The sequence below is a fragment of the Eurypyga helias genome, unplaced genomic scaffold, assembly GCF_000690775.1.
Source record: "Eurypyga helias isolate BGI_N326 unplaced genomic scaffold, ASM69077v1 scaffold13830, whole genome shotgun sequence".
Lineage (NCBI taxonomy): Eukaryota > Metazoa > Chordata > Aves > Eurypygiformes > Eurypygidae > Eurypyga > Eurypyga helias.
Genome location: NW_010223866.1, coordinates 4,348 through 16,853, shown reverse-complemented (window position 1 = coordinate 16,853; position 12,506 = coordinate 4,348). Strand labels below are relative to the sequence as shown.

The window sequence follows — 12,506 nt, the reverse complement described above, 5'->3', positions numbered from 1 at the left end:
GGCGTTGGGAAGTCGTTGAGCTAGTAGTAGGGTCTGTAAAGGAAACGTATCCTCTAACACACGCTGCTCTGCCTTTAACTGAGGAAAAGTGTTGCTCAAAATAGGCCTCCTTACTCCATCTAATTTGCTTGGGTTTATTTCTAGTACCTAAATGAGAATGTCATTTCGATGTGAGACAGCTTTTAGAGTGAGTGCAGATCCGTGTGAGTAGGATGCATCTTCTGCTCGGCAGCCAAGGCAAGCTGTATACGGTGACGCTTTTAAGAGTATTTGGGTTGTCTGAAGATAGAAGGTGGTTTCCAGCCTGCCGAGGCGTGGAGTACGTGGGAAGCCGTGGGCAGACCACGGCGGCTCGTTCGGTTGGACTCGTTACAGATTCGAGGGATGGCAATGCCCGGATGTAGGACTGTGTTTTCCCCGTGGGAATCTGTGTAGCCTTACGTGGAGTAATCCAGTTACTTAAGGAGGTGTTGGCGTGTGTTGCACACATGTGAATCTTCCATTTATTTTTGCCCTCCTATCCTAAGGCTGTCTTCTGAAACCGTGGAGATGAGATGGGTGTCCTGGCAGATCAGCTTCCTGGGGATGTCGTGCTAAGGGCAGTGAAACCAGGGAGTGACACCGTAAAGAAAAGGAGGAAGTGCCCGGGAGCGGAACCTGCAGAACCACCCTGGGAAGAGGTGTTCCAGAACTAACAGTAAAACCTTGCTTTGTGTTTCTCTTGTAGCAACCCTCCGCTCAGCGAGGAAATGCTGCCTCCGGGAGAGTGGATGTGTCACCGCTGCACTGTGCGCCGCAAGGTAAAGCCTCTCGTACCAGCCGTCATCCCTGCCCTTCCGACCGTCCGTGAGAAACGCCAGCCCTGTGTTTTATACTTTCCCCGTGACATGGATGCTTATACCCCCAGAGGTGTTCTCAGAGCTGCTGGCGGTTGCCAAGGGCTTTGTTAGGAACGGGCTTAAGGAAAATCAAGGGATCTTGATGAGACCCTCCTGGTATTTTTAACCTTGCTACTGGTAACCAGAACTGAGGTGCCCGATGCGTTCTTGTCAAGCTCTGCCTTTTTAACTGTTCTCCCTCCCCCTGCTTCTGGAAAGGAGGGAGAGCTGCGGGAAGGCTCCCGATCTCCCGGGGGTGTCTGCAGGTGACACAGGAGTCCTGTTGATGCAGCTGTGGCATCAGGGCTGTGATTCTGGTTACGGTGTGTTTTTTAGAAGTGCGACTTCACAGCGGTTGCACATCAGCAGAGGGTGAAATCACAGTGAGTTATGATTTCCTGAGCTGTTGAACAGGATGGGGAGGAGATGATTGGGCAAGATTGTGGCTTGTCTTTTTTTTTTTCCCCTTGGTGCTCTTTCTCCAGGAAGCGGTCTTGCACAATGTAAACATCTTAACTGCTGTGACTACGTAAGGCCGCGTAGCAGAGGGTTCAGAAACTGCACCAAAATATCTAGCGACTGTTCCCTTGAAGTGACACCCAAAACAGATTGGGAGGAAACTTGCGTGCTCAGCCTTTTGTTCCTGAAGCGATTGCCTTCTGTTTCCAGGGTGCTGTTCAGCCATCTGCCGACAGTAAAAATGAAGGTTGCAAATCTAAAAAAAAATACGAAAATAGAGTATAAAAGGGGACTTTTTTCCCATTAAAAATTTCCCGATAACACTTTTCTCCTTTTGCAGACCACTGTAGGGCTGGGGCAGACTGGGTTTCCATACTGGTGATGCTCTCAGGCACCGGGGCAGCGCACAGTTGCCCGTAGCAGGTCATGCAGCGTCCCCCTCCTCGCAAACGCACCCCGCGCTGACTGCAGCGTGGCGTTGTCCCCTGCTGCAGTTCTCCCTGCCCACCTTGGTCGAGATTCCCGTCGCCAAGAGATAGCAGAGGGTTGTTTGTCCATCGCGCTTGTGTTCTCAAGCTGACCCTCCTGTTCCATAGTGGGTTTGGATGCGCCGTCGGTGTTGATAGGCTGCATGGACAGCGAACGGGCTACCGTGGAGTTTCTCAGTGTTGGCTAGCAAAGTAAACAGAGTTGCCTGGTTTGTCAAGTATTTCTCTTTTTATCAGGGACTAGATGCTGTGAAATGTCCTGGTGTAAACTCAAATATGGTTATCCTGAAAAGAGGGAGACACGCTTATTTTTCCCCATGGTTGGTTCCCTTCAGCTGTTTTCTCTGTACGTTAGCTACGATCAAATGGGTTTTGCTAGGTCGAGGCTTTAATAACTTTGCAGGAAAAGTTGTAGCGAGCGGCTCAAGCCTTTTCAGATGCTGTTTTGTCTTCAATTGCGTATTTGTCAAGGTTGATGTGCTTTCTTTGTGGCCTCCATGATAAGCCTGCCTATTCATGTCGTGCAGAAGCGAGAACAGAAGAAAGAGCTGGGGCAGGTAAATGGATTGGTGGACAAATCTGGGAAAAGGACCACCTCCCCCACCAGTGACGCAGACCTGTTGGACAGGTCTAGCAGCAGCATCAGGGCTAATGCGCATGCCAGGATCTTGGAAAGGAGAGCGAGCCGGCCCGGCACTCCCACATCCAATGCCAGCACCGAGACCCCCAACTCAGAGCAGAATGATGTGGATGAGGACATAATTGACGTGGATGATGACTCTGCCATTGCAGAAATGGACTGTGGGCAGCCCCAGTTGAAGCGACCCTTTGAGCTTCTTATTGCTGCTGCCATGGAAAGGAACCCAACACAGTTCCAGTTGCCGAATGAACTGACCTGCACCACAGCACTTCCAGGTGAGCCAGGGCTTGGCTGGTGTTGAGGCAGGTGTCCGCAGTGGCAATCCTGCTGCCATCTCACCTCTTTTCCCTCTTGACTCCTTGGGAGTTACGGCTCCAGGGATGGTCGGTGGTGAAAGCAGAGGATAACCCTCCAGCTGTCCGACAGCAGGCAGCCGCTCTCGGGTGTTGGCCGTGGGGACGCTGCCACTGCATGCTCCACCTCCATCGGGTCTTGTGCGAGAGCTTGCTGTTGCTTAGTCTAGATCATCAGTCTGAAGGAAAAAAAGGTCCAATTGCCAAATACTTGATTTTGGTTTATGGTATGGTACTCTAGTAACAAAGTAATGACATAGGATGTCACTGAGAGGATTAGATATAAACAGGCCTGCCTTAAACGACAGTGTCTGTCACTTAAACCTAGATTTAGTGGTTGATAAGGGCTCCTTAAGCAGCTCTTTTTGCCTTTTCTGTTTGCCTGTGCCTGAGATGATTATGTCTATCTACCAGAAAGCAAATCTCTGCTACGTGGGTAACCCAGAGCCTTTTAAAATTTACTTTCAGGTACTAGTAAGAGGAGGAGAAAGGAAGAAACCACAGGAAAGAATGTCAAGAAAGCACAACACGAGTTAGACCACAATGGTTTGGTTCCCTTGCCGGTGAAAGTCTGCTTCACATGCAACAGGTACTTGACTCTTCGGGGGAAGCTGTACCCTTCACAGGAGCAAAGTTGGTGCTGCAAAAAGTAGATGACCTGTTCCCTTCGCCCATTCCCCTTCATTACTTGCTTGCAATCCTCTAAACAACTGGGATAATCATCTTTGCTAAATAATGTGGCAGGTGTAGGTTGTCTGCAGCCCTGTGTGGCTGTAGAGGCTTTTGAAATGTAGCCTGAAGAGCATGAGCCATCTTTTCTTAGCAGAAGGATGCTGAAGACATGTTCTAAAGTGCTGGTGGTTTAGAAAATGGAGGTACTGGTTTATGGTTCATAAAGGAATTGTGCAAGGAGGTGGCCTTTAGGAAAGAGAAATCTAGCAAGAGAGGTAGAAGCCCAAGGCAAATGGGCATATTGTGTAGAAATAGGAAATCTGAAAGCTGGTATAAATTGCTGCTGGTTTTCCTGACTGCACAGAAATGCACAGATAAACCCCAATTCAATACAGCAGGGAAAACAACAAACTTTATTACAGGAACTCAGTCAGAGTGGGTTTCTGGGAATAGGCTGGAGCCTCAGGTGGGCATTTTGGAGAACAGCCCATGACTTTGTTTAGGGTGACGACTTCTTTGGAGCCTGGGGAATCGGGTGTAGTACTTCCTGAAGTTTGAGACTTGTTCCGAGAACATCGCGTTCAAGCAAATGTCCCAACTTCACACAAGGTTCACCTGCAGAAAGGTGTAATAACCCAAATCTGAGATTTCCTTCTGATCTCCGAATTTTGCTCTACACGAATCCACTCAGAACTAACGCACAAGGTCAGCCTGAACCTGCCCGGTGCTTGCAGCTCTGCAGCGGCGGTGCTTCTCCTGCCAGGGGACCTCTTTTGCACCGAGGAAGCCCTCGTGTGCGTGGGCAAGTCCTTTTGCTTTGAGTGGGTCTTGCAGAAGGTCCGTGTAGATCAGTTACAGGTCAGAAGCCTGGTTTTAGATGCAAGAAATGCAGTGGGGGGCAGTTGGTGGGGAAGGGTAAGCTGAAGCCGAGCTCGCCTGCGTGTTCGTTTCATGCTCTGTGTTCCGGATGGGAAATAAGACGCGTCTCTCTCTTTGCAGGAGTTGCAGAGTGGCACCTCTAATTCAGTGCGATTATTGCCCGCTCCTGTTCCACATGGATTGTCTGGAGCCACCGCTTACTGCCATGCCTCTGGGTAGATGGATGTGCCCAAATCACATAGAACACGTGGTGGTAAGCAGGACTGTGATTGCAGTATGGTAACTGGCTGCTGGAGTGGAACCTGGCTGGTCCATTAAAGGACAGAGCACAACAGACGTAGAGCTTCTGAGCTCTTACTGCTCCCTGTAACGCTTGTAAAGCTCCTGCTGCGAGCAACGCGCTCTCCAAAGGAATATGATGCTGCTATCTGCAGTAAAATATAAAGACGAGGGAAGTCCTTCCTGTAGCTGAAGCTGACAGCTCAGGTTGTGCCTCACTCGCAGCTTGTCTAGTTTTTGGACTGGACTCCTTTAAGATGAGCTTCCAGAACTGGGATACAAAGCAGCACAGTGCTACAACTAGGGGAAGTAATTCTTTGCATGCTTAACCCAAAAAAACTTTCATTCCAAGAGGGAGTTTTCATTTGCGGAAAAGCAGCGTACTTGAGACTTAAATACTCGGGAAACAGGGAGCTGAAACAAAAGGGCTTGTGCCCATACAAACTGCTGCTGAGGGCATTGGTGCTGCTTAGTAGGTCTCTAAATGCTTTTGTATTCACCTCCAGCAATGTGCCCTTTAGCAGAAACGGTTTAGCACTGCAGGAAACAAATAGTCTAAAGCTGAGCTGATGCTGCACTGCCAGTGCTCCGAGGCGTTACAAAAGTCTTGGGGTACAGTAGAGTGACCCGCAGATCCCTAACTCCTGTGGCATTATCTGATCACGCAGCTGAACCAGAAGAACTTGACCCTGAGTAATCGGTGCCGAGTATTTGACCGGTTCCAGGACACCATATCTCAGCACGTTGTCAAAGTGGATTTCTTAAACCGAATCCATAAGAAACATCCTCCGAATCGCAGAGTTCTTCAGTCAGTGAAGAGAAAAGGTTTGAAGGTATGTGTAAACAAGTAGGTGTTGGTGGAAAAAATCCCTGTGTATGTATTCTGGTTTGGAAGGGAAACCAGCCTGCCCCGTAGGGATAGCCTTTTGGGGCAGGAGGAAGAGGGTGGGGTCAGAATGAATGGGTTGGTGAGAGGCCTGGAAGGCAGCAGTTACTTTTTATTACGTGTAAGATTTAAGAAGCTCTTTTTCCACCAACCATAAGGTTCAGCTCTTAGAAATAACCCTTTAAATCTAGCAGGGGCAGAGAAAGTACCACACACAACCCCCTGAAGGTGGCCCTGCAGTCAGAACTGGGGCTGCTGCGTAGTCTGTGTTAAGCCCCGAAGAGTATTTCCTCCCAGAATGCCCCAAAAAACGCCATACAGGTTTCCCATCTTACTTGGCCTGTTTTGCATGACTTCTTTTATGCTGTAGCCACCAACTTGTGCTGAAGTCACGCCTGACCTAAGGGAATAAAACCTATTAATTTCGGTGTGGCTGCATCGATTTAAGCTATTCGGTCCTCGAAGCTGGTAATGTATTGTCTGCAGGGTTCCTTTGGGTCAGGAAGTGGCAAACACGACGCGCAGCGCTGCTTAGGCCCTTTGTTTGACTCGTCATTCTTGAGTAATTGTTCTCATGTGTGATCTTCTTTCTCCGCAATGTAGGTTCCTGACGCTATAAAGTCCCAATACCGGCTTCCGCCCCCGTTACTTGCGCCTGCAGCAATTAGAGATGGCGAGCTGATCTGTAACGGGATCCCCGAGGAACCCTTGCAGAAGCACCTTTTGAACACTGAGCACTTAGCCAGCCAGACGGAACAACAGGAGGTAAATGAAGTCAAATGCTTGGACTCTGTGTAGTTGCTTCGGTACAAAGATCCTCTTCCATTTCGGTCCTGATCAGAGCAGTTGTCTAGGAAACCAGTCTCCAAATCGTGGCTGAAGGTGATAGCTTGTCTCCTCTCTGACACCCTTGCCCATTAAAACTTCATTTTGGCTTTCCAGGTGAAACTCCTCGTTTTGACACTTCAGGGAAGTGGTGAAAGAGTCTTCTGGCCTTAAGAGTGGAGTCGAGGGCTTTTTGTCTAGATGTCATTTTTATTTCCTGGCTGAAGGGAAATACTTTCCAATTCCATTATGTACGGCTGCTCCCTGACACTTTTATTTGTACGTTAACGTCGCGTTTCTGGGCTGCTTTTTATTGCTGGTAGAATTGGACTTTTAAATCAAGGTCAAACGAGTGTTTAAATCTGGTAGGAAACTTCTTGCCAGATTCCACGGTGCGAAGACACGTTGCTTTTGCAGTCAGTGATGTCGTTGGGTCCTGTTGGCTCAGTTGAGGCGGTTCTGCGTTCACCGTGGAGCTTAAAACTTCAAATAAATCTTGGGGTCACCCTCTGCCTTGTGTGGAAGGTGCCCTCCAGCCCAGATTTGACAGGTGTATATTACACTTGTAGTGTGAGACAGCTCAGCGTTTCGTTCCAGCATGCTCCGGAGTAAGTTTGAGGGTTGTATTTGGAGAGAAGCCCCTGTTAGCGAAAGATGCGTGTGTTACCAGCTAAAGGGTGCTGGGAGAGGACTTTTTACAAGAGCCTGTAGTGATAGGACAAGGGGTAATGGGTATAAATTGAAATCAGGGAGGTTTAGATTAGATATCAGGAAGAAATTCTTCACAGAGAGGGTGGTGAGGCACTGGAACAGGTTGCCCAGAGAAGCTGTGGATGCCCCATCCCTGGCTGTCTTCAAGGCCAGGCTGGATGAGGCTTGGAGCAACCTGGTCTAGTGCAAGGTGTCCCTGCCCATGGCAGGGGGGTTGGAAGTAGATGATCTTTAAGGTCCCTTCCCACCAAAACCATTCTGTGATTCTATGACACTTAAGGGAAGGAAGAGTTTGGGGGTGAGGAAGTGCATCTGCTGCCTTCTCCCTCCTGTATTCTCCACTCCTCTGTGTACTGTCCCCGGCAAGCAGATAAATACTACTTTGTTTTGGTGCGTCTGGGCAGGGTTTCCTCGCGGTTCTAGATGAGCATCCCGCGGGCTCTGTAGCTCCAGGCCGTGTCGGAGCGGTTAGCAGCACGCTGAGGCAGCTGGATGTCCTGGAGCTGGGTGAGTGAAGGAGTGCTGTCTGCCTGCGGAGCTAACCTGGCGCTCTTTTCTTCTTCCCAGTGGCTCTGTAGTGTTGTTGCGCTCCAGTGCAGCATATTGAAACATTTATCTGCTAAGCAGATGACTTCGCTTTGGGACTCTGAACAAACAGAGAAGGCTGATATTAAGCCTGTTATTGTGGCGGACGGCTCACTCACCAACCCTTACCAGGCAGCTGACAAGGCACCCACACCTTCCCTCTATTCCATGTCATCCTGCACCTCAGGGATTACCAGCCAGAATTCCTTGAGCTCTTCGCAATCCCAGCAGACTTTGTCACAGGAAGATGTCAACTGCAGCTCGTGTATAGATAAATCCAAGAAGGTGTCTTCTTGTGGGACTTCCAACGGGCCGACAGCCTCTGACATCAAAGTGAACGGTCCCCATTTCTACGGTGTTTCGTCCGACTCTTCAGCACAGTTGACTGACTCCCAGAGGCTAATCGGATCTGGTAACACAATACCCGTCTTGTCTCATCGGCCAACGTGGCCTCGGCCCCTCACGCCCCCAGCGACTTGCGGGCTTCTGAATCACACCATCGGCACCATTGTCAAAACGGAGAACGTAGCAGGACCCGTTTCTTGTGCACAAAGGGGTTCTGCGCCGGTCACGACTATGCCTACGTCCATATCGAGCTCCTGTGCCAGCCTGGAGACCACCAGCACTTTGCAAAGGAAGAACGTGCAGACGCAGATAGGACCGCCGCTGTCGGCAGAGCTGCGGTCGGTGGGCTCGCCGCTGACCGCTACCAGGGCCCTCACCCCTCCGCAGGCCGATGGCATCTCCGCTGTCGGCGCCGCCAACAGATTCTGTTCACCAGCACCACCTTCAGGTACGTGCCAAACCGTCTTGGCCCTCGGGGGGCTGGGGCAGTGGTCGAGCTAAACGTTATGCCGAACTCCAGTATGCCCTAATTTAACTGGGAACTGGGTTTTCCGTGGAGAGCCGGGAGGAGTCGCGAGTCTCCCCGCTCTCAGGTCCCTTCGTGGGAGCTGCAGGGTGTGTTTTTGCTGGCTGTGTGTCCCTGAGAGCAGAGCTCTGTCCCGAGAAGCAGAATAGCAGACCAGTTTTGTTCTGGAAAGCACCAGTAGCTGTAAATCGCTTGGCTGCTCTCCCAACAACTACCCTCCCCGATGCTGCTTCAGAACTCCGTTTGGTTTTAAAGCACTGCGATGACTGCAAAACAGTCCTCCTCCCCAGAGCAGCTGTCTGACGTCTGAGCCTGCAATCTCTGTACACGGTGACTCTTCTAGTCCCCTGGTACAGAGGGGTGTGAGATCTTCAACCTGCACAGCCTTGATGCTAGAGAAGTGCGGGCTTGGGAAGCTGCAGGCTGCTTAGTGTCTGCTGGTGTGTTAACGCAGGGTAGTTACGGACTGGATACGCCATCTCTGTCCTGAGTGATACCCAAAACCCTCGCTGCTGAAGCACGCGTACCCATTCTTCAGTACAAAAACATCAAGTCAACGCTGTTGATAGCTGGTAAAGTCACAGTAACTGCCCATAACTCGAATTTTGCTACAATAAGCCTTCGCTCAGAGCATTCTCCTCCCTTCCTCCGCGCGTGCTCAACGCTCAAACTGTTGAACCCTTTACGCAGGCTGGGTTTGAAGCAGTCGCCGGGAAGCCCGCCACAGAGCACCTCTCGCAGTTCCTGGCTGCCTAGTGGCAGGCCTGCGTGGAGTGGCTGGGATCTGCAAGCCTCGGAGGCAGTATCTTTTGTATTCTTCTTTTAAAATTCCTTAATGAGTAACTTCTGAGCTTTGCCTTGTGTTTGGAAGCAGTCCCCGGAGCACTTGGCCTCCTGCTTACTGCTCAACAGACTTGCTTACGCCGAGGCTGCTAGTTGGGCCATGCCCTGCTTAGAAATGCAAGGCGGCGAGAAGTTTGGGTAGAGGAAATGAGGCCATCCTATCGAAAACTACTTGCTTGTGGTTTCAAGAGCACTGCAAACCCTACAGAATTAGGCAGTTCCTTAAGGTGTTAAATAATTGCTTTTGATGCAAAGCTTGCCTTCTACAAAATGCAGGTTAAACCATCGTTTTGGTGTAGTGTCTCCTGAGAAAGGTGTAAATATTTAGATTTTCCAGCTAACTTGATGCATATATGTATTTATAACATATGAGGGTGTGCAAGTTTGGTTCCTGGGTACAAAAATACAAATCGTGACTTTTTTTTTTTGGCTATAAGTTTCAGACTTATAGTGGTTTTACTGCTAAGCAAACCGACTCAAGAAGACATGGTATCAGCGGCTCGTTGCAGGGATTTTGTTTCCTGGCATTCGCCGTTTCAGCTGTGTGGCCAGAGCAGTAGGATTTTATTTTATAAATAATCAAATCTGCTTCTGACTGTCACATTCTTACCAGACAGTGGAATACGCCCCAGGCGTGATAATCGTGTGGAAATGAAAACGTGGCAGTTGCACTTTTTAGGCACGTTCAGACCTAGACAAGCTACTTGGCAAACGTCTCTGGGTTTAGCAAGCTCCTGGGGCTCCAGGAGACTTGGTGCTCATCTTTCCAGTCTCCGTAGTGCATCACTGACAGCCTGTCGTTGCTGCTGCTTCAGACAGGGCGTAGGAGCCTGAATGTGTAGGTGCCGGATTCCTCCGGCCGCTGGAGGTGAGAGGCAGAGGCTGGCAGTCGGTTCCGTGCTGGAGGCACACGGGAGAAAGCCGATGGCCTCTAGTTCAGGCTTTTTCCAAAGCATGACTGTGGGCAGAATTAGTCATTCCGAGCAGCTTGGAAGCCAAGCGCAGCCTGAGGGCCGGGTGCCTGTCTCGCAAACGTCACAGTGACATCTCTGCACCATCTTTCCCTGTAGATGGTAAGGTCAGTCCCAGCACCTTATCCATAGGAAGCGCTTTAACTCTACCCTCATCGCTCACTTCAAACTCTGCAGCTATGTTGGACCTCACCAGTTCCCTGAAAGCATTTATGGATGGCGGTGAGTATGTGGTTCGTTATCGGTCTCTCCCAGCCCTGCGTGTTTGCTTCCCGGGTGTATTCCATCTCTGCTGGAGGAAAAGGCCCAGAGATAAAGGGTTGCAGTCAGGTGAGGGCAGGGCTGGGTGTACATTACCTTAAATCTGTCACATGCTTCCCTGCTTGTCGTGTTGCCAAGGCAGCGAGGCCAGTGAAGTGTTTCTGCCTGAAGCAGGAAGGATGGCAGCAGCTTGTTTTCCAGGTGGAGTTCACGTGCAGAAGCCTGCAGCCCTGCCGTGCTGCAATCCAAAGCTGTTCCCGACGGGCGGGAGGTCTGGCAACAATAGATCTTGTAGTTGAGCGGTCGCCTGAGTGGTGATGCTCTAATGGGTCAGTTAATTTGGGGATTTATTCTTGCTTCTGTCAGTCTCCTAGACTGGCCCAGGGGGGGGTTTTATTTTCCTTTTGTTGCACTTGGCAATAAATTCCCAAGCTTAGTGCAGTGACCTCAGGAGGAGGAGATACCAGCAGCACAGCAAGGCTGTTGCCAGGGATGACTCCTACACCTGAAGAACAGCCTTCCTGACCCCCTTGGGTGCACCCCGACTGCTCACCCTGCCCAGACCCACCTCTCTCCTGTCGGGAAAGGCTGTTGGAGCTCTGCTTCCTCCTGCCGTTGTAACTGGCGTTGATGTGGGGAAAGCTCTTGGAAGAAGAGGTTAGCCCGCCTGCGTGCAGCCAAAAAGCAGACCCCTGTAGGGCTTCCCAAATACTTCAAAGCTATCAGCAACGGATCTGCTTTAAAGCTCGTTAATAATATTGTCTGAATTGCCCTGTTTGGTTTAATTGAGCCCACTACGAAAGCGCGTGACTCAGGAATGAGCTTCCAAGGTGGTTACAGCTTTCCACTGTAATGCAGGGTTAGGTTCTCTGGCTAGCTAAGGAAGCTTCCCAAGAAGGGCCCGACCTGCTGCCCGAACGGGCGCGATGCCCTCTGCGGATTCTGAGCCAGAACAGCAGGTTGTCAACTGGCCGGTCCTTGTTTCCCCTAGATTTCATGTAAGATTCTTGAGAGCGTGAAATTTGCTGTGTCTTCGCTGTTGAAGCTAATGGCAGGTTTGAAAGTGGGACATTTAAATCCAACGCCGCTCGGATTGCGCCCTTTCCAGGAATAACTTACTAACTGCTTTTTGTTTATTAACAGAGATTGAGATAAATATGCTGGATGAGCAGCTGATCAAGTTTCTGGCCTTGCAGAGAATACATCAGCTCTTTCCTTCCAAAGCTCAGTCTCTAGCAAGCAGTGTCAGTTCCCATCAGCAGTCTCCTGTGGGAAACCACATGGAAGGTAAGAGCAGCCCTGGAAGAGTTGGTTTATGTTGAGAGAAACGTGGGAATTCCTGCGCTGTCCTTCTGGAGAAGTTGCTTGCGGGACAAGCACACGATCAGGAGGAACTGGGGCGCAGAATGCGCGTGTGGCGGCATCACTGCCCGTTCGGAACGATGTCACAGTCCAGCTGAAACAGTAAATTGAAACGAATGAATTGGTGAAACCCTAAACGGAACTATTGGAAAACAACTTGTTGGAAATCTCCAGATTCCCGAGTTCAGCACTGGCTTTGTTTGTGGGCACTGGTGCAGCACCGCTAACACCTAAAGCTGCGGGGGGAACGTGGTTTCCTGTTCCTCTGCCTGCAGCCAGTCGATTTAATCTCCTTCCAAGCACTAACCGGACAGCCTTGTTGTGGGCTCTGCTCCCCCTCTGCTCCCCTTGTTGTGGGCCCTGCTCCCCCTCTGCTAGGCCCTGGGGCTGAGTATCTGAGATAAAAATCATTGGAAGTCTGCTAGGAGTCAGTAACCTTCTGAAACTCCACTTGCCTGCTGCTGTGGCATCACAGCATTCTCTAAATGCTTTGTCAATCTGCTGCTGTAAGACACAGCTCCCGGCTGCCGTAGGAGCTGCGCT

General features: G+C 50.4%; 1 protein-coding gene across 1 annotated transcript in view; it reads left to right on the top strand.

Annotated features, from left to right (window-relative positions):
- Window positions 1-733: 733 nt before the first annotated feature.
- The window catches only part of PHF12 (PHD finger protein 12), a gene marked incomplete at its 3' end in the record, with an annotated part of 15,039 nt that continues 3,266 nt past the window's right edge, over window positions 734-12,506 (top strand). Inside the window, exons 1-9 of the mRNA XM_010155475.1 lie at window positions 734-800; window positions 2,353-2,740; window positions 3,287-3,407; window positions 4,490-4,622; window positions 5,317-5,481; window positions 6,138-6,299; window positions 7,638-8,448; window positions 10,440-10,562; window positions 11,745-11,888. Of these exons, the coding sequence (XP_010153777.1) occupies window positions 750-800; window positions 2,353-2,740; window positions 3,287-3,407; window positions 4,490-4,622; window positions 5,317-5,481; window positions 6,138-6,299; window positions 7,638-8,448; window positions 10,440-10,562; window positions 11,745-11,888 (2,098 nt within the window). The remainder of the gene's footprint in view (window positions 801-2,352; window positions 2,741-3,286; window positions 3,408-4,489; window positions 4,623-5,316; window positions 5,482-6,137; window positions 6,300-7,637; window positions 8,449-10,439; window positions 10,563-11,744; window positions 11,889-12,506) is intronic.